The sequence below is a fragment of the Plectropomus leopardus genome, chromosome 12, assembly GCF_008729295.1.
Source record: "Plectropomus leopardus isolate mb chromosome 12, YSFRI_Pleo_2.0, whole genome shotgun sequence".
Lineage (NCBI taxonomy): Eukaryota > Metazoa > Chordata > Actinopteri > Perciformes > Serranidae > Plectropomus > Plectropomus leopardus.
This window is the reverse complement of record NC_056474.1, coordinates 23,207,634-23,234,114: the sequence shown is the minus strand read 5'-3', so window position 1 is coordinate 23,234,114 and position 26,481 is coordinate 23,207,634. Positions and strand designations below refer to the sequence as shown.

General features: G+C 38.9%; 1 protein-coding gene across 4 annotated transcripts in view; it reads right to left on the bottom strand.

Moving 5' to 3' along the window:
- Nucleotides 1-5,473, bottom strand: part of zeb1a (zinc finger E-box binding homeobox 1a) — a 71,941-nt gene extending 66,468 nt beyond the window's left edge. The window contains exon 1 of one of the 4 annotated variants that reach the window (XM_042498145.1): nucleotides 5,368-5,473. In XM_042498145.1, the coding sequence (XP_042354079.1) occupies nucleotides 5,368-5,425 (58 nt within the window). In that variant the 5' untranslated portion in view covers nucleotides 5,426-5,473. Of the gene's footprint in view, nucleotides 1-3,721; nucleotides 3,774-5,367 lie in introns of those variants that run through there. The other 3 variants (XM_042498147.1, XM_042498146.1, XM_042498148.1) reach the window with 3 other exon arrangements.
- Between the last annotated feature and the right edge of the window lie 21,008 nt (nucleotides 5,474-26,481).

Here is a 26,481-nt window from a genome sequence, read left to right as displayed (position 1 = left end):
GTTTAGATTGGATGTAAACAATACAAGAGTTAAATTATATTAAAAAATAATCAGCTTCAAGGATACACACAATACACAGTTTGGTGAGACTGAATGTAAACATAACTTCTTTACAAAATGACTACACAGGGCACCTTTAAATCCTTAACACTTCTCCTTAACAACCTCCTTACACTTCCAAAAACCTCCACAGGAGAGGTGAGCAGACACTGGTTAAGACCCAGACTCTGGCAGGCTTGGAGGTTTGAGCAGTTCAAGCCTGGGAGTAGGCCGCTGTGTTTATCCTGTCAAGGTATGTTAACACCAGGCTGCATTCCTGTAGTCCCTAAATTGCAGCGTTAGATTACAGTCCAGCTGAGAGTGCACTCGTACACTACGCACACACAAACATGGAGCACTTTAAACCAAGTGGAAAAGCGTTGGGTGACGAAGCCGTGACCAAAGTGGCAGCAGCAACAGGCGGCGCACATGGAGGGCCGACACCTGCCATTTACAGGGGAACTGCAAACGACCAACATGCGGTGGAGCTAAAAACAAGTTCATCAAGGACCAGAAACAACTTCACAATTTCTCTGCATCTGTTTTCTTTACAATAACATGTATTTAATTACTTTAAAATGCAAGAATAACTGTTTGATGTGGTGAGCATGCTAATACAACTCACTTTTATGTGTAAGGGTTTAATTTAGGTAAAAACAAGTAAAAGAGAAGTGCTGGTTATTGAGGGTCTCTGCAGGCCTATAGCTCAATGACACTCATCATTTAATAGGCTTTTATAGCAGCATGTTTACAGTTGCTGCCTAGTGGGGAATCATCTCAGTAAAGAAGTTGAGCAAGGCCAACTGACTGTAAACCATACTTAACACCAGAGAGGTTAGGGCAGGGGTGTCAAACATACAGCCCGCAGATCATAACACACCTAATACTGATGCACCTGTGAGGGCTAAGAGGTGCCAGGTTTCAGGAGTGAGTAGCCTACTTCATGTAAAAAAAAGCCACTTCAGCCACTTTTCAACCCAGACCAGAATACAGTTGTCTGAAATAAACAACTGTGGTCATATTTAAAGATACTGAACATTGTGAAAAATATTGTCTATCTGCAGTTTCAGTACAAAAGAAACGGCATCAGACTTCTATTTTTAAACTATATTGGTGGCATCCTATTGTTAAGGCACTGCCAAAACTTTTCATTTTAGATGCTTTTTAAGACAAGGTATAACTTTACCTGCTTCCTCAATAGCTTCCACTTTAGCACAGGAGTGGAAATGTACGGAAAAATGCATTTGTAATGACAGTGAGAAGCAGACGGACCGACTGTGGAAAAACTGACACATATTGTTGAAACTGCACTTATTTTTCTTGCAAAATCTCAGGCTGTTCATCATCTGCGTTTCAAATGTGTAAATGTACATCTTTGCACTAAAAGCAAGAGGGAAAAATTTATAATTGCTGCTTTTAAATAGGTTATTATGCCATGGTTTTACTGGTCCGGCCCACTTGAGTTCAAATTGAGCTGTATGTGGCCCATGAACCAAAATGAGTTTAACACTCCTGGGATAGGTTCTGATGTTTGGATAGGGGGGAACAATGACAACTTGGGTGGCACACTAAAACAGCAAACCTAAATACGAGTCTCTGTCTCCTCTCAGGCAAACTGCTATGTGGCTCATTATAAATGACATCATAACTACAGGAAATTACTCCAAAACACAAGATTTTACAGGTACTAAGCAATGGATATTAACACCACCTGATTACCAGCGTTCATGCATTACAAAATATTCAATTACTGTTGTTTATCTTAAATAACATGGACTTGAAGAAGATTTATTTTCTGCCTCTAACCAGGGGGAAAGGCGGATTACCTAATCCGACCGATAATGATCTGCTAATGATTTTGTTGACCATTCTGGTTCACTAAAACATAATAGTGCAATGTGAAACTGAAACCGCAAAATAAAATGCAATGCCAACTTTAACACTGTGGTTTGGACCGAAGAAAAGCAGCAGTAGGTCTGACTGTGCTCTTCACACAGGTTATTAAACACGTTAAACAGTTAATAATGTTCCCTAAAGCTGTCAGCCTTTCTCAATACACACCGCTGTGTCTAATGGGCTATAATCTGTGTAATATTTATAATGTTGCCTTATAACACTCTCAGACAGTAATTCATGATAAATATATAGATATGTATAGCAAAACTCAACTGAGAAAGGGGGATTGGAACCTCTGATACATGATGGGTTGGAAGAGCACACATTTAATCTGTTAGTCAATTAATGTAGTAAATGAAATGGCTCTGATGATAATCAATACAATAGTTAAGTTATTTTATAACCAAAAATGCAAAAAAAAATTGGTTTCAGCTTCTCAAATAGGAGGAGTTGCTGATTTTATGTTACATCTAAAATTTATTAACTGAAAATCAACTGTTGCAATATGAATATGCACCCTTAAGATCTTGGAGATAATAATGAGTATTTTTTTCAAAAAACACAACAATTAATACTTTTTTTTAACTGTAGATAAATTGGTAAATAAAATCACCATGAGAAATGGTTCCATGAAGATCAACAGTACTAAAATGTGTAAAATTGAATGTATCCACAGTCACCTGATGGATATGAGTTATAACTAATGGCCTGGTCTGTTTACTCACTTCTTCAGGCATGGCAAAGAGTTGGTCCACCTTAAGATTGGCATATTTGTTCATTATTTAAAATTTACAGAGTAAAAAATCAGTAGTATCAAGTCATGTTAACATATAAACTGAAGCTTATTGTGACAGTGTAGTTGATGGCATTATCAGCAGCTGTTTGCCACATCATGGTGATGACAGACTGGAGGTCACGGTACATTAGCACAGGCTAATGTTTGGCACATCATCTCTTTTGAAATTCAAAAGAGTGAACAGGCTGTGGACGAGCAGTCTGTGTCGTGTGGATGAAAACTAATTAAAAAAAGAGAAAGCCACGTTTGAATTGAGGCAGGTGGAAAATGAAACGAACAGGAGAGGCAGACCAGTTTCAACTCGCAGCAGATGAAAGCGGTGCGCACTGAATCACGGCACCTTTTGCCATCTTGATTGTGCGCCCCGTTACACGGACGCGCTCCTCTCACATTATAATCTCATTTACCCGTTATGTGTTTGGAAATTAAACCAAACGACACGCTCGGGAATATTCCCATCATACGTTTAAGTCTCATACTGCGAGGATATGACGGGAATATCGGTTAAAATACACCTTTATAGGTGTTGCATCACCTTGCGTACCTGGCTGTCTCCGGTCCAGAAAAAAAGCAGCAACCCCGCCTTCACTGCAGTAATGGTACTGACCGCCATTCCCTTCCGCACACCGCTCAGGAAATTGTATAACGAATTACCGCAACACAATAGATGGAAACGAGAGGTTTGACGGTGAGCCCTGTAAGCACTGTTATTGAACACGGTGAGGAATAACAGAGGAATAACCACCTTATGCACGGCTCGTTGTGCGTGCAAAGACTCACACAGAGCTGCAGAGTGCACGAGACCAAACATTGCGACCAATCCACACACACACACACACAAAAAAAAAACATAAAAGGAAAGATAAAACATGCACAAGTGGGTCAGAAATGCGTGTCGATGAGATAAATCCCGCGAGAATGAAGGGAGGCGAGCATCCATGCGAAGCTGGCACGGCACACGGTGAAAACTACAAAAAAAATCATCTCTACCTGCACAAGTTGACATTTGAAGCGGTTTTCCTGGCTCCTTGCGAGACACAGAGCCTTTAGGAAACGGCGAGCGGATCCTGTTCCGTTATCGGTCGAGAGCTGCAGGTGCTATTTCTGTTTATTTCTAGGCCATTTGTCAGCCCCGTTATCCGCGTTCAGGTAAACATGATGATGATGATGGCTCCTGTACGGACGCACAGAGTCACCGTCGTGTCGTCAGCACGAGAAAAAAAAAGGTGCTTTCCTGCCCCTCGGCTCACACATATTACACCTCATAACGGTGTCTAAAAATATATAAATATATAGCTTTACTTTTTTATTGGCTGATGTGATGTAAAAGGGGAAGAGTATACAGGTAAGAAACCGTCCAATGAGGGACTCTGGCTCCAACGGGCTGAGTAAAATAAAGATATTGCAAGAACTACACCTAAATTTTATTTTTATATCCTTTACTTCATAACACGTGGATTCCTTTTTTTGTGGTAGGATGCTCCAACACCTATTTCGAGATCACTTTATAATCATATCATAATGAAAAAAAAGGTGTAATAAAGGGTTATTAAATATATAAAAACGTATACAACTTCTAAAATCAGGTTCATATAAAACAATAATATAATGTAAACACTGTCCATATTTTGTAATGACACGACTCTATCATATACTATATACTGCAAAACAGTGCGATCAAAAGCAACATTTACTTTCGGCATTGCAATCAGTTCACAATCCCGAAATTACAGGTGCAAAAGTAAACAGTCGTAATTGTGTGTAAATATGAGTATTTTGCAACACAGTCAACTAAAAACAAACACCGAACAACAAAAATTGCCATCTTCATAAAGCTAAAGTGGTGCAGGCAATGAGGAAATGCATGCATCGAGATATGTTTGCTAAATCTACTTTGAGAAGATTACAAATACAATTTCCACTCTTACCTTAACTAAAGGAGCATGTGGTGCTGCAGTAGTGCAAATGAGGGCTAAAGTGGAGATAAAATAAACATCCCATCTCTTTGCCATCACCGGAGCAGCAGTAAACCAGACCAAACCCCATGCAAAAACTCCCATGCATTTACCGCAGAGGCACGATTCCCCATCCGATCATCAAAACAAACACATAAAGTTGAATTATTTTCAGCAGGAGTTAGAAACTGCATCATCCGGAGCCGAGCGAGCAGCAAGTTAGCATGAAACTAACCTCGCCCTAAAAAAAAGGAAAAAAAATCACACACTAAACTACAAACTGCGCTCCACGGGCCACGTTGTTATGTGAAAGCCCCACAACCTGCCGCCAAGTGTTGCTACGGGTGGAAAAGTGGTTCAAAAGTACAGAAACAAGGAGAGGAAAAGTTAAAGAAACTAAAAATACAGACAACTATGAAGCGCTCCTCGGGTTATTATAAGTGACGGATAACGGTTCACTGTGTCAGGCGGCCCCGTGCACCGCTAGGCGGAGAGAGAAGCCAGCCAGGTATAACGGTACACCACCACACTGGGATATGAACACACTAATACTCCCAAAACTCCCCGAAACGTGGTCCAACTCACTCCCCAAAAGTCTCCAGAAAGAGTTTACCGAGTGAAAAGCTCGCCGGCAGCCCGCCCAGCTCGCTCAGCGGCGGTTACGGAGGAGTTGAGACTTACCGCTGCTCCTCTTCGGGTTCGCCTGTTTTCTGCGCTTACACCTGGGGCCATCCGCCATGATCCTCTCGCTGAGTCTGAAGCGCAGCCGCTCGCGAGTCACCTCCTCCTCCCTCCACCTCCTCCTGTCTCCCCCCTCCTCTTCCTCACCCATCCTCACCCCTCCCTTCCCCTGTCCGCTTTACGACATCACCTTCCCCCCGCAAAAAAAAAAAAACACCTGGTTTGCGACATGCTGGTCGCTTTTACGGCATCACCTTCTCAAACACCTCAGCACGTGGCCCCTCCTACTGGCCGCACATGGGTGTGTGTTCTCTGAGAGGCGTTTCCAAGCGGTGGTCCGGCCGCTCTGGCAGGGTCGTCCCGGGACGCTCACTTTGTCTGCTCCTCCTGACTGCTGAGAAAATGAAAATATTACAGCGAGGTGTTCCTCCTCAGATGGAAGTGTAGAAATGTGTCTGCATCTCTCCAAAACTCTGGGTTGAAGTTTCTCTGTTAATGTATACAAGTTTTAACACCAGTGTTGTCAAACTTGTCTATCTTGTTGGCATGCATCACATCCATAGGGCTAGAGTGCTTCAGATTACTCCAATATGTCTTTTATTATTATTAAGATAACAACAAACAAGAAAACATTTAAAACCGCTCAGATAATCAGGAGAATTGTATCTAATAAAAACAAATGAGGTGTATTATATCTCTGTATATCAGTTTTTATTTTATGTTCTTTTTATGTTTGATGTCATTTCAAATATGATGTCTACATTATATATATTTTTTAATGTTTTAAAATGAGATTTTTACCTGTACAATGTACTGTTAGATCTGAAATACGATCAATTAAAAATGTGTATACAGAATAGAGCAGAAGGGAAATAAATTTGTCAGAATTAACATCATTTACTGAGCTAAATGCAGAAATACCAAACTGTAAAATAGGCTACAATATTACAAGTAGGCCTAAGATCCTGAAATTCAGATGTTACCAAAGTAAAAGTAAGCCTTTTATAAGCTAAATGCATTTTAAGAATCAAAACTCAATGGAGAAAATTGGTCCTCTGTATGTGTTACACTATTATTGTATTATTATACCCGATGCTTTCAGGGTCAGTTTAATTGGCTGAATACATGGAATATTTGACTCCAGTTTTTGTTACTTTAATTGTAGCCTAATATCATAACAACCTAAAACAAGGACAACAAAGTTGAACAAGTTAAACATAAACATTTGACCTGTGTGTAGCCGAAAATATAAAACAACACAATTCAACAGTATGAGAATAGTGTAATGGCCCATAGTGCAACAGGTGCTGAAATAAACATGGAATTATTATTGTAACAGGGTGCTTTATATAGCCTAGTTGGATTTGGCAGTGTGCACAGCGTGCTTATATTCACACTGATAGTGATTATGCTTGCTTTAAAAAAAAAAAAAAAAATGACCAAAAAAATAAATAATTGAAAGTTTATGTTTATGCAATAATCTAAGTGTAAGTAGCATTTTACTGTTTTAGTTTGTCAGTGTGGACCTAATGTACTTAATTACTTTACAAACTCACTAAGGGGTCAATTGTAATACAATCTTCTATTGGTTAATAGTTTTATTAAATATTTTAAATATCAAAATGGCACCTTATGAAACAACAAATAAGAAGTGACTCAGTGTTGCAAGATATAATCTGGAAAATATCCAAAAAACATGACTCAGAGAGCAGGCAGGTCAAACAGGCTGAGGTCAACACCAGACAGACAAGTAAAAGTGGGCAAACTTATCCAGTTCAGGATGAGGGAAAGAGACATAAGATGAAAGAGCAGGCAGAGGGAGTTGGAACACTTGAAGTAACAAGTACATTAGACGATATAAAGGACAATAAAGGAAATAAGGTAGTACATATGCTGCAAGGTTCATGGGAAATGGAAGTGGATGTGCAGGTGGGTGGGGGAGGTCAGGTGATGGGGAATGGTGGATACACGAGGGTTACTGCACGACATGAGGGAGTGGCAGGAAATTAAATCATAAATCCCCATTTCCACAGGAAGAATAGTCTCTTCTCTGCTTAAATAAAAGTTTTTCATGTTTTTTACCAAATACATTCCTTTGACGTGTAAAATGTGTTATCGAGACTACAGAAGAGACTGCTTAGCTTGCCAGTGCGGTGGCCTTGTTTGTTTGCTGTACCCATACTGTGTTTCTAAATTAATGTGTTGATGATTTATTGATGTTAAAATGCAACATATTATAGCCCTAAAGGAAAACAACTAGTTATCAAAACGTCAAGAGCTTTTGAGCAGTGAGTTAAGAAAACCAGAGCCCAAACGACAGCCGGCCACACAAACACAGAGCAGGGTTTTGTCCTCAGCAGGGACAGAAGTTCAATGACAGTTCACAGCAGGTCAGGGGAGTGGCCTTTAACTGTCCCGTCGAGCTATTCTTGTACCTGCCGATGATCAGGTTTCCAGTTCAGACACACCAGGTGCTGCTGGGAGCCTCTCACAGCTAACAGGACTCCTCTGGACGGGGGATGAAATTAAACTGCAGAAGTTCAGCAGGGGCACAGACAGCTTGAGATTATATGGGTTTTTTAGTGTGTTTTCAGAGATTCTCATTGTTGTCAGCTGCCTGACTCGACAGCGTCCACATGAGCGAGCTCAGATTGGACTGTGAAGGATTATACAGGAGGAAAACATGTGGGGCAAAAACAACAGCAGGAGAAGTAGTCAGATCTTTTACTTCAGTAAAAACGGCAAAGCCACTTTGCACAGTGGAAATACCTTGTTATATGTAAAAGTCCTGCAGGCAAACTTTTACATGAGTAAAAGTACATGTATCAACATCAAAATATACTTCAAGTACAAGGGCAAAAGTGCTCAGTAAGCAGAATTTACGATGTATATTGATAGATCATATCATTCATTACTTTAATGCAGCAGCTGGTTAATTGTAACCACTTCATATCTGGCAAGTAGCTCAATCTATAATAATGCATCATAATTTATACAATGATTATATTCTGTATTCATAATTTGAACCAAATTAAGTAGTGATGCAATTTTGCTTGCCTCCAAAATGTAGTGAAGTAAATGAAATTACTCAAAGGACAGTTAAAGTACCTCAGAACTGTACTAAAGTAAAGTACTTGATAAATGTACATAAATAGTTTCAACCACTGGCAAAAAATGCATCATTGTTGACGTGCTGCTGCAATTATGACTTAATGGTTCTCCATAATATTTTTTGCTCAAATTTGTCTAAAGTTAGGTGAAACAATTTACTGCACTGTGTGACAAAGCAAGGTCACCTACTCTGTAAATGCTTATTTTAAGGATGATTTAAATTTAGCAGCCCTCTTGTATTGAGTTACCTATTTAAAACCAAGGGGGCATTTATTATTATTGCACCATTAAATGGAAAATTTGTGATGCCTTGCAGGTCACCTCAAACATATTTTCCTGTAATTCAGCATGAAATATTTGGAAACGCACTAACCTTGACCAGAATACAGAATGAGGGTGTGTGTACGACATGACTGTGTAATAATGACTCAGCAGTTGGACAGGTGCAGTGTAAAACTTAAACTCTTAGTGGCAGAATTGGAGTACAAATGTAATCATTTGAATGAAATAAAATGAATTAAATAAAATCAATGCAAAAATGATTATTTAAATACTTAATAGAAATTGATCATGATAATAGTTGCAGCAATAATAAGTATATTTGACTGAAAGGTTCTGAGGGCCATCATATTTAAAATTGCAGCCAAATTGTAATTGCCAGTCTTTTCCCTTAACGCCTGCACACATCATTTTGGTAGAAAGACGATCTGCCCATCAGTTTGAACTTGCTCTACAAACCACAACAAACCCCACCACCACCACAACAGTAATGCTTTAATTGAATCTTCCACTGGCAGGATATGAGGGGCTGGAGAGTCCTATCCTATCTGGGGAATCCTACCCCGCTATATCATATTGTCTCTACAGGCAACTGCCATCCTGCTGCCTGTGAAGTGAAAGAGGAAATGGATGCCATTATTCAATGCTAATTTGGTATTGACATGAATATTGGGCTCAGAGGGCTTTCGGGAATTTTTACCTCTTTTGTAAATTCATTTGTATTTCAGCTGTAAAATCCTTCTCAGTGAGTGGTTAGCCAATAGACAGTGAGTATTGTTCTTTGAAGAAGAGATGAACCCTCGGGCTAAATGCCTCTTTATTCCTCTCTCAGCAGTTTCCTTTGACATGCGTCAGGTAGGGGGCTGAAGCAATGGACCTGACGGAGATTTACAGAGAATTTCACCTCTAAACTTATTAGTGTTAGTCCCTTGCTCTAATCATTTCACTTGGAATGCCTTTCAGCAGAGACTGCAACTTTTCCTGCAATTATTGAGTATTCTCCCTCTCTCAGACAGCCAGTTTTATCTCACCTTTGTGATGGCTGTTTCGAGCAACTATAAACACTTTAGCCCATCAACATGGCCAGAAAACATGTCACATAACCTGGCCCGTAGAGTCTACAGCCATGCTACCTGCCCTGTAATACCCTTTTTCCATCAAAGTTAGTTAAAGACCCCTTTCCCATTGCTAGTAGACAAGAGCTGTGTACATGGCTCTGTGGTGGACAAACATGCCTTTTTTTTCTTTTTTCTTTTGTTTTGTGGTGCTTACTCATCATTGAGTACTTATTGAGTCGCTTTTTAAACATGATGCAGACTAAATTGGAACCATGTGTGAGTGCTGCTTCAGCAGAGGTGAACAATATTTTATTTTGGTGTGTTTAATAGATCAGATTGGACTATTTTTTGAACTTCTAATGCAAATGATAAATGTTAATACCAAAACAAAAACAACATTAAAGATTTTAATAAATTTACCCAGGTGCTACAACTCCCATAGATTTTTATTACCCTGATGTGCCTCTTGTTTTCCTCTCGGGCGAAATGCCTGTTGTTTCAGTGGTTTGTTTTAATATTTGTTAGGTGGTAGGTTAGTGTGAAGCTTTTAGTAAAACGTGAGGTACAAAGGTACAGCATAGCTCTGTCTCTGATATGTTAATCTTCCCAAACATGTAACATTTCCTCCGAACAAATCAATTAACTTCAGCTGCTCTCTAGTTCAGGCTCATAGAGGAGTCCTTTGGCCAACAGATGAATAATGTAATTTTGTGTCAGGATGAGTAATGTTGGCACAAATCACTTGTCTGGATGAGTGGCTGGGGAGTTGATAATGGCGAGTCCTCACATTGGGTTTATAAGGCAGGAGGAGAGAGGGAGATAATTTATCGTCTCTCTTACTGTGTGTCACTCTCTACATTAATGATATGCGGTGAAGGCTGTGAAGTTGCATGGCATAAGGAATAAAGAGAAGGGCACGAACTTGGAATAAAGGAAAATATCTTCTGGGAATGTTTACTTTATGACAAGGCTGATTAAAGGGTTTGCTGTAAAGCACCAGTTCAGTTTTAGCAAGTATCTGATATGGCAAGAATTATTCTTTCAGGTGACTCATGAATCTGTCTAAATCTGGTTATTGGGTTTCCTGTCATACAAAGTACTCTTTCATTGATTACTGATTGATTGAGACGGTTTGCACTGAGCTTCAGATTTTCATTTCATCCTGTTACCTGAGATAAGAGTTGTGTTTAACAGGACAAAGTCCGGAGAGGTGTTGTTGTGTTTTGTTTATCTTGCAAACAGGTAAACCAGAGGTCAGGTGACTGATACCAGAACCCAGGTGTGTGTGAGTGTGTCACTCAGTCTGTGATAACAGTCTGAACACCAGAGACGGTTTCTTAAAGTGACAGCTAAACGCAAAATTAAAAATACACATTTTTTCCTCTTACCTGTAGTCTACATTATTTTGGTGTGAGCTGCCGAGTGTTGAATATATCAGCTGTAGAGATGTCTGCCTTCTCTCCAATATAATGAAACTATGTGGCATTCATCTTGTGGTGCTCAAAGCGCCAAAAAGTCAATTTAAAAAAAACCAACAGCAATGCCTCTAGCCCGAAATCATCAACCGGTTACTCAAGATGATCCGCAGACCTTGTAGTGAGCAGTTTATTGTAGGAAGTATTTTCTTTTTACTGAACTTCACCCACAGTATCATCCCACTGGTGAAACTCAGCAACTCACATTAAAAATTTGTATTTTTGATTTGGGGGTGAGATTTCCCTTTAACATGCACATTAGCTTATTCAAATGAACACAAGCTAATTTATTCAAATAAAATAGTGATGTTCAAACACCTGATGTTTAACATATTTTAGATGCATACAGTATGTCTGTCTCACAATAGACAGGTACAAATGCTCATTTTAACTGCATTAACTGATATAATTGAATAAAACACTGAATTGACTCTATGTAATGCAAGATGGTTGTTCATAGTGCAGAAGTGCTAGGAGTTCACTCCCACATATGCAGCTCAATGGAGCTTTTAAGCCTCTTTTAGCTCACTGGTTTAGTTTTACAGCCCACACATTTACTGTATTTCAATGATGCTTATGAAAATTGCAGTCATTTCTCATGAAAAAGCTCAGATAATGCATATCATATGTCGCACAGATTATAATTTTGAGTAAGAGATATCAGAAATTTCTGATGATCACTTCACTATTTTTCACTCCGTATTAAATAGACGACTGAAGAATCAACAAACTAGCAGTAAAAACTATACAAGGCCACCACTGCTGGCACATTAGCGTCAATAAAATTCAATTTAAGCGTAAATACACTCAATTTAACCAATTTTTTTTTTTTTTTTTTTTTACTGCTGAGTATTTTATACATTAAAAATAGTTCGCATAAAGATAATTGCCCTCCATGTGATGAAAGGCTAGCATTATAGAGGGATGTGCTAGGGATGACTATTCTGTCTTACACCAAACAGCGGATGGACAACTGTTGGATGAACACAGACTAACATTTTGCAGCTAATGAGCCAGAAATCTCAATTTTATGAATTGGTGACCAAAACCAAGCTAAGGGTGAGTTGGGAATGCTTGACTTTAACATTAAACACAGTGTGGCTTCATGTCTGCCATAAAAACTTTATAAACCAGTGACATTGGTAGCTGTATATCTGTCAGCTTGTTTTAATGTTAATATGCCCCATAGAGACCAAAAATAGATGAATGCTTTGAGGACATAAATCACATTAACTCTACTACACAGTTACACAGAACACACTCAGACTGTTCACCCTCCACATGAATCAACACCTCACTCTGAATGATGCAGTAACACCGTCTCCCCCCTCTTGCACAAGATTCATTTCCTGTGCAGTGACCATCAGCCTCTTCACATCACACCAGTGATCAATACACATGTCCAGTTCAGGTGACGTGTGCAGCGATAACCTGGCCTGTTTGTGCACTCCTAACAGTGATAATGGTGAGCCAGTGTAATGAGTCACGTGCAGGAACAGGAGGGACTGATGTCATTTTGCATCTCTTCATTCCCACTAGGACCACTGTGTTTGTGCATGTGTGTGTGCCAGTGCGGGCCTTTATACATGCATAGATGTGTGTGTGTGATAGTGTGTTCATATGGCATGCCTGTGTGTGTGTGTGTGTGTGTGTGTGTGTGTTTAAAGCAGTGCTCGTCCTGAGGCGCTGCCTGCTGTTTGAGCCCATACCTGGAGGCTGACCTCATTTGTTGCAGCACTGCAGCTCTGGACACATGGAAGTCACATGACTAAGCCCTCCAGACTCCATATGGAACAAAAGCCTCCTGCTTACAGACCCTGCTGACCTTATTATCACAGTAACCATTTTGGGTTTTACACAAGGAAACTCTGCTTCCTCTTGTGCAGTGGTTTCTAACCTTTCTGCCTTATGTCTCCTCATAATAAAGCAGTTGCTGAGATTAAAATATATTTTATTTTTGCATGTCACTAGTAGTAAACAAACTGATTTTGCCTTTTCGTATTGTTTCTTTTGAGTATTCTTTCAGGGCATAAAGAGGCAAAACTATTTGTTATTTCACTACAAAAAAAAAGCTAAAAGGGAAAAGTTAGAAAACAGGGGATAAAATGTGCAGACTGAAAACACAAGTTTTTTTTGTTGTAAATGTTGGATGTGTGTTGTTTGAGGTATCAGTAAAATACAAAACTTGTTTATAAAACTATGAGACAGGATTTTACAACTCTGAAGGTTTACACAATTGCATTCATTTTTATCTTTGATCATAACATAGAATTAAGCTCATGTGACAAAGTGTTCTGCCAGTACTGTACACCTACAAGAATCTGATTGACCTTTTTTTGCACATGCATCACCATCCATGCTTCCTCAATACAGTGACAGAATAAAATAAATGAGGTTCTCTTTCTTTTTTCCCCTTTTTTTCAGAAACTTCCAGGGCTGAAAATTGAAGCCAATATAAAAGTGCCAAAAACTGCAGTTCCTCTAACGGCCACCTGAGCCAGCCTCAGAGTGAGCCAATCCCCAAGAGTTAATCCGCATCGACTCCTCATATTAAAATACCACAACTATACTGCAAAAATAAACATGTTTACAACTTGGTAATCTAATTTGGTAATAGATATTTTTCTTTAATTATTTGTTTCCCATAAATCAGACAAGAACTTTCTCAGTGGATGACTGTTTTCCTAAAAGCTAGTCTAACAGAGTTTAAAGGTATGCAATTTTCAGAGTTTTTGTGAAAAAACAACAACAAAAACAGTGAAATAATATTATCAAGATGTCTAGGTATTCTGTTGCAGAGATATTTAACCTACTGACATGATCATGCTAACCAGCTAGTGCTGGCCCACCTTGTCTTGTAATACCATTTTCACCTTGAGAGATGACAATGAGAGGATGAAGAGTTAGTGGCCAAGTGGCAACTCTGAGTCGTACAAAAATGAAGGTAATTCAGAGGTGCCAAAAACTGCAGTTCCTCTAATGGCCACTTGGTGCTGGCTCCAAAAGCAAGTCAATCCCCATAGATCCCATGCTATTATGACCAACTTTACAGGAGAAATAAACATGTTTACAGCCTGGTACATAAAAGTTTTGGTCTTTAAAGCTAATTTTAACATTCATGACAACAGTACGGTGAACTTTTATACAACTCACTTGTTTACAATTAAACCTAGGTGTGGCCTTTTGAGTGACAGGCTGTCTGTGAGCTGTCACAGTCTATGAGTAAGATCCACCCCTTGCTCCTCAACAGCAGTCACTTCTGGCTCCAAAAATCCAAGATGTCAACAAACAAAATGTCAAAACTTGAGGCTTTTATCTTAATATCTAAGTGCAAAGCCAAAGTTATACTGTTTACCTAAACTAGTATTTTCTGTACTTACTTTTTTCCAACATGCCACACAAGGTAACATCTCTCAGTGCTGACCTACTGAACTGATACCTGAACCCTGCTGTCATTCCCACAGGATGTCAGTGTTTGCTGTGTGACACATAAACGTCATTCCAGGCAGAGCAATTTTACTGTATTCTCATCATCCAGTCCAACCGCAGGTGTGTGTGTGTAAAGATATATATTACACACACACCTGCGCCAGCACTTCAGTCACCCTGTGTGTGTGTGTGTGTGTGTGTGTGTGTGTGTGTGTGTGTGTGTGTGTGTGTGTGTGGGTGTGTGTTTTGGACCTTGTTCAGCAGATTATTCAGTACATGGGTATGTGCTACCTTTGAGTATAAGCTCAGTGGCCATATGTGTGGAAAGATGAAATATTCTTTGCACGCTGGCATGCAAATTGCATTGAATTAAACCACCATGGTGAAATGTACACGCACCAATGAAATTTCTATGCATATGAGTGGAGGTTTATGGAACAGGCGACACTGCAAAAGAGTTATGGCTCTACAACCCATACAGCTATGCCAGCTATATTGCTGATGAATTATTCACAGGCTTTATTACTTCATTAAACATTTCAGAAACACCTGATATGAGGTGTGTTTGTGTTTATGCGTGTCTGTACGATGGATCTTTGGTCCTATTCCTCTTTTTTATAGCAAGATTCAGCAGGATAATATGATAGCGTTCCTAACCCAGCCCCTGTAGTCTGACGTCTCATTACTGATGACCTCACCCTGCCTCAGCCCCAGTGTATGATGGGATGGGGAGCAGTGCTCAGCGTCTGAGCGGAGGGTAAGTCATTGCTGAGATGTCTCTGTGATTCATCCCAGCTGACATTATTCAAGATGATAGCCAGACTTGCTGCTTGTCATGCTCTCACTAATAACTGGAGGGAAAAGAAAAGAAGTTCAAAAAAAGAAAGGAAAGAAAACCTCGTATATTATTAATGCACCAAGCACTTAATAGAATTTTTCAAAATGATTTGATCGTTACAGACACACATGGTGCAAGATGAATGAATGTCAGGTGTCTCCAATTTTGCACAGATCATTTTAAAAAACTCATCTATAAAGCTACATTAGGACACACAGTTGTGTCTCTTTTCTGTGCGCATTAAACGGTTGTTAAATGGAAAGCTGATAAAATTTTTTTAAAAAAGAGTAGATCCATTTTGGTTAAGAAAGATTTTCTCTCAAATTTCAACTTGCGCAGCATCCAACTGTCCAATGTTGACATTTTGATATTAAGCGATGTCTCAGAATAAAGGACAGTGCTTCGTGTTATTTTAATTTCTATACATTTATCAGTCAATATGTCATCATACCATAAAATTCTGAGCATCAAACATTTAATTCTTTGCATTCGAGTGAGTGTTTATGTGCCATTTCTGTATCAGTTTATGATTGAAATTTTGTCAAAATCAAGGTCCCCGCCTCTATCCCCTTAAATCTACACCTATGTGAATATCAGTCGAGCAGGTGTTTTGTCATAAGCTTAAGTACTGGACTAATTAATTTAAAAAAATTTATTTTATTTTTTTTTACCTGACGATGGTGCTAGATAAAATGTTAAAGGATCACCAAAGGTCATAAAATTCCAGCTGTAAAATTCATACTGAAGAGGACAGGGGTACATCTGCGGGCAACCATGAATGTGCCAGATTCGATTGCAGTCCATCCAGTAGTAGTTGAGGTATTTCACACTGGACCAAAGTGTTGAACTGACTGAAAATGATGATGATGAAAATGATGCTTTCCATAAGAAATTATATACTGACAAGAAAAAAGGACAAAGAAAATGCCCAAATCATGCAAGCATGGAAAAGAGCACTGTTGTTGACAAGATCATGAACCTGTCCTGTTCATATCTGTCACAACTACAGCGAGGTCAGGTCATTTCCATTACCTCTGCTCTTTAGCTCACAATACGTACCTGTACATCAACGCAAACAGACTTGAATTGCTGTATTTCAATCAGAGCACCATTCATCATCATCATCATCATCATACAGATACCCTCCCACCCCCCTCAGCCTCAGCCCGTCATCATCCTCAGATCAGCAGAAACCATCTCACTATTTTGACACTAATTGCACTTTGTCGAGATCAAACCGCCTTGCAGTGTTTTCTCTGCTCGCCCCGAAATTCACTCTGACACTTGACAGTCACTGAGAGGAGCTTCATATCTTACACATCAGACAGGTATCTAGTGCGATGTGATGAAAGCCAAATTTAATATTCAAAATCCTTTTTTCCCCCAACCTGCCATCCTCAACCTCCTCTCAACTTCAGAGTGACACTCTAATCTGTTGGGTCTTATTCAAAGAAGGTAACAGTGGAAAGATAGTGTCTGCACTGTTTGATGTACTTTTACTGCTGTGTTGTGCATGATTACTGAAAACCAGTGTGGAACCAGTTAGGAGCTCGAAACCAGAGAGGAAGCAGGTTATAAAATATGTCAATCATATATGTCTCTCTTTTTATCTTTTAAAAAACTGTCTTTGGTGTAGATGTTTGTGGAATCAGTTAGTGTGAAAGTAGCACTATTCTTTTCTCGGTGTTAAGAAAATCTTCTCCATATGATGAATTCAAAAGATTTACAATCAGCTGCAGCTTTCACATTCAGCTCTGTGAGTAATGCTGCCCAATATCACAGTGGCTTATATTTATAAGGGGCAATGGGAAATATTAAGAGTGATAGCAATAAAATAATTGAATTAAAATATTGCAGCTTTAAAATGTCTCTTGTGCAGCTTTATTTTTAAAAGTGAAGGCTTTCTTTCTGAAATTAAAGCATTAAACGACCTTCATCTGATGGCTAGTTGTTATTTTCATAAACATCTGATTTCTTTAAAGTTACAAACTAGCAAATTTAAAGTTGAAGTGATTATGAAAGGTGAGGCATTACTTTCAACAGGAACTTGAAGGAGAAACTTCATGTTTGCAATGTTTTTAGTCCAGCGGTTAAGTGCTCTCAGATGAGTGCTTATTATTAACAAGGGCAGTGAGGCTTGTGCTTCATAATACATAGAATCCTTCCGGGAGAGCGCTTCACACCTCCTTGTCTCTGATGTGAACAGAATGTGTTTAAGAAAGACAAGGAAGAGTGAAAGAGTGAGTAAATTTTTATGTATTTATTGATTTATTTTATTATGCAGCTTTGAGAGTAGTAAACATGATTTAAATATTCAGATTTTTTTCAAGAGAAGTAAAAAATGTCCACAAAAAAGGGATTTAGTTTAAATAGATGCTGGTGAGTCAGTCACACAGAACTCGATTCATCAGATTGCATGCAAACTAGGGCTGTCAAATGACTTTAAAATCGCAAATAATCACAGAATTTCAATAGGTGATTGCAACTAACCACATGTTTTTAATTTCACATTTTCATTTTCATTATTTTGCATGTCAGAACAGTTTTGAAGTCTATATTGGCAAGGCAAATACATTCTTACCAGACTGCCTTGATGAGGAATCAAATGACAACAAAAAAATAAAAAGTGGGTTTGCCTGTAAAGGGGAGACTCATGGGTACTCACAGAACATTTTTATTTTCAGATATCTTGAGGTCAGAGGTCAAATGACCCCTGTGAAATGACCATGCCATTTTACCATCGCTAAAAATTTTGCCCAAATTTGAAGCGTAATTTAGCCCCCTTCCTGAGAAGCAAGCTTGAGATGGCTGGTATCATGGGGTTCCTCAGATCTTCTAGTTTCATATGGTAAGTGTCATTACTTAAGCGTTAAAACCCAGTGCATCTCAAAGGTGGGAGTGTCAGCTGGCAATTAACACTATTAAAAAAACCTTAAAGACCTTTATTGCATCATGATTAACACTGACAGCCTTAATACAAACAAATAAAAAGGTTTAAGTACAGCAACTTGATTCCCTGACCTACAGTCCTCACATTGTTATGTGTATTTTAGGAGTATTTTCATAGTATCTGAATCCAAAAAACGCTTATAAGTCCACTTGAGTGACAGGGTGTCACTCTATATACTATACATTCTGTTGTCTTTTGAACTTTTTTTAGGGTTTTCCGTTTGTGTTTTTACTTGTTTTATGTATACATCATGGTCAATTTGTATCCTGATTTATTTTGTAGGTCATGTGTCGTGTGTGTCATGCCTTGTGTTACTTTCTGCCTTTGTCTGTTTCCCATCTGTTTTCTGTCACACCTGCCCTGCATCAGCCTTGTTAGTCCTTCCCTGCTCCTGTGTTTCCCTCAGCCAATCAGCTCCCTGCCTGTTTTTCTGCCTGATCACTTTGTTCTCCTCACCTGAGCTTCTCCCTTCTTTTTCTCCAGCTGCACTTCATCCCCTTATCAGTCTACTTTGCATTTAAGTCCTGGTTTTCAGTTCAGTGTTTGGGAAGGTTACGGGAAGGACACAAGCCCCAAGAAACAAGTAAATAAAATCAGCTAAATAACAAGCCAGTAAAAACAAAGACAAGCAAGCCAAAGATGGTAACTTAAATGAGTCTTAAACACTTTGTCTAGTCTTACAAAAAGTCTGAAAGAATTAGGACAAAGCAGACTGACACCCAGTCTCACCACAATCTAGACACTGGGCCTCATGCGGCAACATTCTCTTAAATTTCTCTTATATTTTCTGAGAGAAGAGAAAATTTGTTAGAAGTCAGCTACAGATGCACCAAACCATCTTAACCATCTAGACTGAGCAGACTGGCACTGCCAAGACTGGAGACATGATGCCAAAAAAAGGCTGTAAGAAGCAGTGAAACTGATGTAGGCAGAAAGTTAATTCACTTAAAAAGAGTAAATGTGATTGTATTGAAGTATCAAAAGTAAGTGAGCATGCAAAAATAAATGTAATGTATCGATAATTAAAATAACTGAAAAGAAAAGCAACAGGTCCTCAAACATATATAAGAGGATGGAACACTAAAATTATTTACATTTTTTTAAATTTTTATATTATGTTTTAGAGCAAGCATACATTTCTACATCTGTATGTACGAGTATGAAACATGGGTTTAAATATGGTAAAATCTTATTTAGTTTTTAATGAGATGTTAGGTGTTTGTTGCCCTTACTTTTCCTTTGTTTAATCTGTTTTCTTTCTAATGTTAATAGACATTTGACTCATTTGCTTTGTCAGATTCTGATGACAAACCAAGCACAGTAAAAGCAACAGAATTTGGTTTGCCAGTAAATGAGTTTAACATACTTACAACATTGCTGAAACACAACAAAAGTCAGTTTTTGTAAAACAATCATTGTACTGATTTTTTCCCAGACATGAAGGTCTGTATTGTCTGTACTGTAATATCCCTCTTTCTTCCTTTCTGTCACGGTTTTCTTTTATAAAAAAAAAAAAACCCAGCAGCTCTTCTCCCGTTCCAGTCTTGTCCCACATGTAAACATCACTACAGCAACAACCACTTTACCTGATAATTGACCCACAACAAGGCCAGCAGCTCATCTCCGTGCCTGCAGGACGTCTCCTGCCTGCTCCTCTCTGCCCACCTTGCTAGGAGTGCTGGCAACACCTAGAACAGGCAAAGTGCATAAAGGATTAAATTATAAATGGAGATGCAGCGAGGCAGAAGGAAATGGTTGTGATAATAGCATGACAGCATATTTAATTTGCAGATAATTGCACTGTGGGGGCTTTTAAGGTGCTCGTCTCACACTAGCATTTTTAATGAAATGGGCAAATTATGGCCATTGTCACCTTACAGCCTCCAAAGAAATTCAAGGTAGATTAAAAAAGAGCAACAACATAAAAGAAAAGTGACTGAATGGACTGTGTCTGAAATTTTAATGGTTCAGATTTTTATTTGAAAATGGAAACCAGGCTTCTACACTTCCACAGTTACATGAGAGCACTCTGACTTCAGCATTGTGAGGTTTGTTTTTATGATTTTCCGTTTCCATTTGGTTAACATGCGTTTTGAAGCAAAACACTGTTTTTGTTTGCAAGAACATTCACACACGTATCAGTGGCTCAGGGGTCACAGATAAAAGCTTTTTTGACTTGTATGCTTGTAGAAATCTTTAGTCTTGTCAGAGTGAGGTCAAAAGCAATATTTGCAAAAGTCCAGGCCAATAAGGGACTGTATGAAATTTGAGTAACAAAAATTATTGTCATTGTAGGCTTTTTTACCTCTTAAACAAAAGGAAATGCCACTGCACTTTTTGTCTGTTTTCTCTGGTCATGTAGCACCAATACGTATTTGCATCTTTTTGCTGCATAGAGGGCCTACTTTTGTGAAAAACTGGAGCCACTCATCAATACTTATCCCTGTGTTTTGACTTTAACAACAGTGTCATCTGTGATGACAGCAGTGACAGATGATATAATCCAGCTGATGTTGCTCACCTACATTCATGGGATACCTTTAAAATATCACCAGCTGTATCCTGAAATGTAATATACAACAACAGTGCAGCCAGTGTACCCTGAAAATAGCTGTAATATGATAGACCTCACTCAGGGATGAAACTCAACACTCCTCCACCTTCTGCATCAGTTGTCCTGCAGACGTCTGCCTCTGGGCCTCTGGATGCTGGTCAGCTCAGTGCTTTGATTCGTGTAAACACAGAAGTGGAGAAAAGGTAATCTGCGTCTCAGGAACAAGTGAGCACGCCTGACAGCTCACAAGACTTGAAACAACTTGATTTTGGAAATTCCCATTTTGTGGATTGATGAGGTAATTTGAGTAAATGGTTTGGTTTCTTATTAGCATGTTGTAATGAGGTGAGCAACCCACCTCACTCACTGTCTTCCTCTACCCCTTCTTCTTCCGCCTCTACCAGCGTGTACACACGCAAATTAATACAAAGAGACAGACATGACCCCCTGAAAAGGGATGTTATGCTGTGTGTGTGTGTGTGTGTGTGTGTGTGTGTGTGTGTGTGTGTGTGTGGAGAGAGCGAGAGAAAGGGAGAAGGAGAGACAGTGTTGTGCCTACCAGCTGTTTCATTCAGCCATCTGTGGTGTCAGATGTTTGTAAAGATGCTGGAAGTTTCTTAACGTGGTGTAACGAGCACAAGTGCACATTCTGAGCAATATTTGACACGCATGCATGCGTATGATCACGTGCACGCATGCACAATTCTCTCTATGTCTCTAGCTAAATTCAGTTTAATCTAATTCAGCTTATTTCAGTTCAGTCGGTGCTTTCGTGGCATGAAATTACATAACCGCCACTGCAGAGGGTGACAAAATGATTTAATACCATACAACAACAATTAGAATACATCAGTAATATTATGCGTCGGTCTGTATTGTTGCAAATCTGAATCAACTCTATGAGAAAGGTCTCAAATAATATTAAAAAAAGACAGCATGGAAGCCTATATTTTACATAAACAAAGTGAGAACTGTGTTTTAAAGATGATGCTGAATTATCACTATTGAACTTTTGTTTTAATGGCTTTGGTATTTCCATCACAGTAAAACTGTTACATCAGCAACAATGCTGCATCCACATTTAATAGGAAAAGGAACAAATGCTCACAGACAATAAGAAATATGTCCCAAATTTAAGAAATATGAGTTGGGTGAAGTTGGATTAAACCAGAACTATCTTTAAAGACTTTGGGGGAAGTCCAAGTTAAGTGAATGTCTTTCAAATCTCTCAATGTTAACTATAGGCCGTTGCATGATGACAAGTGGTAGCATATGAGGAGATGGTAACTCATGTCTCTGTTTTAAAGATGGTCTATAGTGTTGGATGCGATCTTTCTCTAGCCGTCCTCTGACTCCTTGTCAATGACTTTGACCACTTTCTGATGTTCACAGACGGTTGATGTTATGTATCTAGTATTCTGCCTGTCTCTTGTCAAATAATGTAAGGTTCCCTGCAGCTGTATGTGATGTCATACATGTATATCGCTCCAGTTTTTCCATCCAGACAGGTCACGTCTTATAGTCTTTAATTTATGACACCTTCAGCTGAATCAATTATCATGATTGAAAAACGTGGAAAAGTGATGTCTTAACCTCCAGCTGCTTCAGGGACCGCAGAGGATTATGTTTTACTGGCATACATGAAGCAGGGTGACTGTCAGCAAACTGCCAGGATAAATACAAGTTGAAAAAAAATAAAATAAAATAAAATTTGGTGTTGCCTCTCAGTTGGACTCCATCTCATCTTGTTGAAAACGACTCCATAAAGCAAGCTGTTTTCCTTCAGCTGATCGCCCAGATGATCACAGTGAGAGCCAGGACGCTGCAAAGAATTACAAAGCTGTTGTCTGACCTGAACAGAATAGCAGAGAGCCGCTGAGATCCTTCCATGTACCTGTCAGCCTGAAATGATGGCTGACTTCCTGTGGGCTGGGGAAACACTAATAGTCTCCAGCTGGACAGAGAGAACTCTTCACCGTGTGTGTGTGTGTGTCTGTGTGTGTGTGTGTGTGGGTGTGTGTGTGTTTGTTTCAATCAGCAGGAAACTTTACACCTACGTTAGGTCAGAGGATGACTTAAACATATGTGAATTTCTGTGTTCACCTGGTGTGGTACTTTCCCAGCAGAAGAAACGTTTCCACTGTTAAGGGTTGAGAGTCAAACCAGAGGTGATTTCATGAACACTTCTGGGAATCTCTCCTGTCATGTAGATGATACCGTGGAGGTGTGATAACGCCATATCTTACTTTCTTGAGAATTTGCAGCTGCATTACAAACATCCTGCCAATATTGTCCTCTACCTTTTTTGGAGTCCCACTGCAGAATTTCATATGTGAAAATAACAGACAGATACAGTATGCAAAAACAAGCAGGTCAGAGTATACCTGACAGATTGTGCTCACATGGCAGGAGGTGGATGCACAAACAGAGGAGTCACTTTTTGGACCTGCATGGTCTTTACCACAAAACACTGTATTATAGCACCAGCTGAGCCACCCTGAACAATAATTAAAGTATGAATAGAGTTTTTCCATAATAGATCATTTAGATCAGTAAAACAGTAAAACAGTGCTGACATCTGAAATTATATACCGTATGGGGGAGTAAAAGAAAAATCCAAACTTCAGATAGAAGCTACCAAAGTACTCAGTGGTCATCACAGAGAGACTTTTTACAACAGTTGAGATTCCCTTATACAACCATATAAGTATATAAAAAGGATCAAAGGATACAAATGACCCAGGTCAAAGGTGCAAGGAAGCCCATGAAAAGGTTTATTTCCCTATGGCTGGCCTGGCTGTCAGTATGAAGTGGAGTAAAACATATAATATTTCTTCCTGAAGTATAAAGTAGCATGAAATATAGAGATGCTGAAGTAAAGTACAAGTAACCAACACAAAATTGTACTTATATACTATACAATACGCAAGTTAAAGTAGGTACCTCTAGTTCAGCTAAGACAACTAAGCTAATATTTATTAATACAAGAGAATGCACACTTCCGATTTATTTCTGAGATTTTTAACTGCTGGTGGACAAGGCTCCTTAGCCTCACCAAAAATGCACTTCTTGCTAAGCGTCTCTGGTAAAAACAATATCTCTCAGGAATTAGGTTTGTTTGTCATGAGCTGCTTTCTGAATTACGTTGTTGCTGCAACGTAGTTGCTGCCTGAATTGCGTTCAGCGACGTTTCTCTCAGGTAACAAAACACTACATTCATTTACCACATTGGCTTGCACTGTGCACTTCGGTTAAGTTAGGGGAAGATTGAGATTTTGGTTTAATGTTGATTGAAAATAAGTAATATAAAAATTGATGTTATCACTATGAGTGGATACTGTTTTGCAAGACAGCCTTCTCTGGCAGAAAACAACTCAAGACTTTTATTTTACTCATTTTACTGATGCATTCAGTATAAACATTTTTGCAACTTTGATATAATAAGCAGGTATATGTGGTGTGCTTTATGGCTGTTTGGTTTCACATCTTACAGAGGACATCAAATCTTTCAAGCTGAAATGACACAAAAGATGCATTCTAATTTTAATTGTACTGAAAGTGTTTTGAAGACTTTCAAGAAAAAAAAGATTTAATAGGTAAGATTGAGTGCATGCTGTAAAAGCTAAGTGCAGGTTGTTAGTGTTATACAAGCAAGCTAACCCACGCTCATCTGCAGTCACAGTGACCTTATTGTTATGGCATCTTAACAATCTGAGAACACAGAGAAAAAAACTTTACCTTTTTCAAAAAAAAAAAAAAACACCCAAAAGGCAGATTTGAAAGGCACAAAAATGTATTTTTGCTTCACAACCACGATTATGATTTAAAACGCATTAAAACTGGATAACTTGAAATGTGTCCTGCCTCCAGCTTAGAACAATCTTGAGCTCATCTTACTTCACTGAAATGAAATTAAACATTATCAATTCATCTCTCCACCTCCACCTAAAAGATTTTTTTCCCCAGTCATCAAAATTTCTTTCTATTCAAGCAAGAACTTCCTCTTGTAATCTTGTCATGTATGTTTCATAGCGCAGACATCCACTCAGCCCTGTCGTTTCTAAAATCATGGCTCAGTTGCTTTGATCTGACGGGAAAGACAGCAGTATCTCTCCAGAGGAGGAGACAAGTATTTCTCACAAGTCTGTAACATGCATCCAAGAGTTTCCTCAGAGGATAAACAACCAATACATCACATCGCAGTTAATAAATAATTCTTTGCGAATCCTTTGAAAGTGTGTGCTGTATCCATAGTTTGGGGTTTACACATGAAAATACATCTTTTATTTAGAATTTTACTCCTCCCCAGTTGTCTGAATCTCTGTCCCTTGTTGCATTGCCCAGAAAAGTATTCAAAAACAATTTAACTCAGGTCTGATCTACACTAAGAGAACGGAACCATGTTGAAATCATTACCAAACATGCACGCTTTCGGCTCTATTCCTCAGCCTCTTGCAGGTAGGAGCTGAAGTCAAACCGCAGCGCATACTTGAGATATCTGGCTCGAGGAATGTGTGTGTGCTGCTTTCCATCCTGAGGTGTGTTTTCAAGGTCTCCAGGCTGCATGGAGGTCCCTGCTCCAGGCCTGCTCCACATTAAAGCCACATGTCTCTGTTTTTCTTTCCGACAGGCATGTCATACCTGCAGCTCTCACACATGCACGAGGCTGCCGTAAGGTAAAAACCTTGTGAATCTGCGGTGATTGTCATGACTTTACTCAATGTGAAAGACTGGTTTACAGTGGTTTAAGAAACATTTATAGCCAAACGAAAGCTTTTTCAAACATGTATGATGACTCAGAGTGAGGTGATGTAACCTGATGGAAAAAATGACTGAGTACATGAGTCGCACTACATGGATTTATTGAGGAACACAGCATGATACACCTGGCAAGAAGAATCTTCACTGGTGCTAATAAAAGAACTTTAAAAGCGTATTGTAGAGGTTGCTGTTTTGTCATAATTTTTGAAAATGTTTAGTTTTTTATCTTTCAAAACTCCTTCAGATGTATAAAAAGTTTCCACAAAATTGGGGAAAGACAGAGCTGCAGTAAGTGATGTTTTTTTGCATTCCAAAACCATAACCTTATTGTTCGTTTGGAGTAGTATAGGTATAGATGCTCTTCTGATAAATGTTAGTTCAATTGTCATTCCCTTTTAGCTTCGTTTTTGTCACTGCCAACTATTAAGGAAAATGTCAGTCTTTTGAGCTGCAAAATGCACCTCCTAGTTAACAAAAGTATGAGACGTTAAGTACGTAACTTTACGTTAAGTATGCAACATGACGACGCTCAACCATGTTTCTTTGCCTAAACTTAATGCACTTAACCTTACTTTCCTTGACCCTCCTATTATGCGTAGTCAAATCCAACCAAGTTTTACAAGTTTTCTCTCTAAAATAAATGAAGTTAAATTCATCTG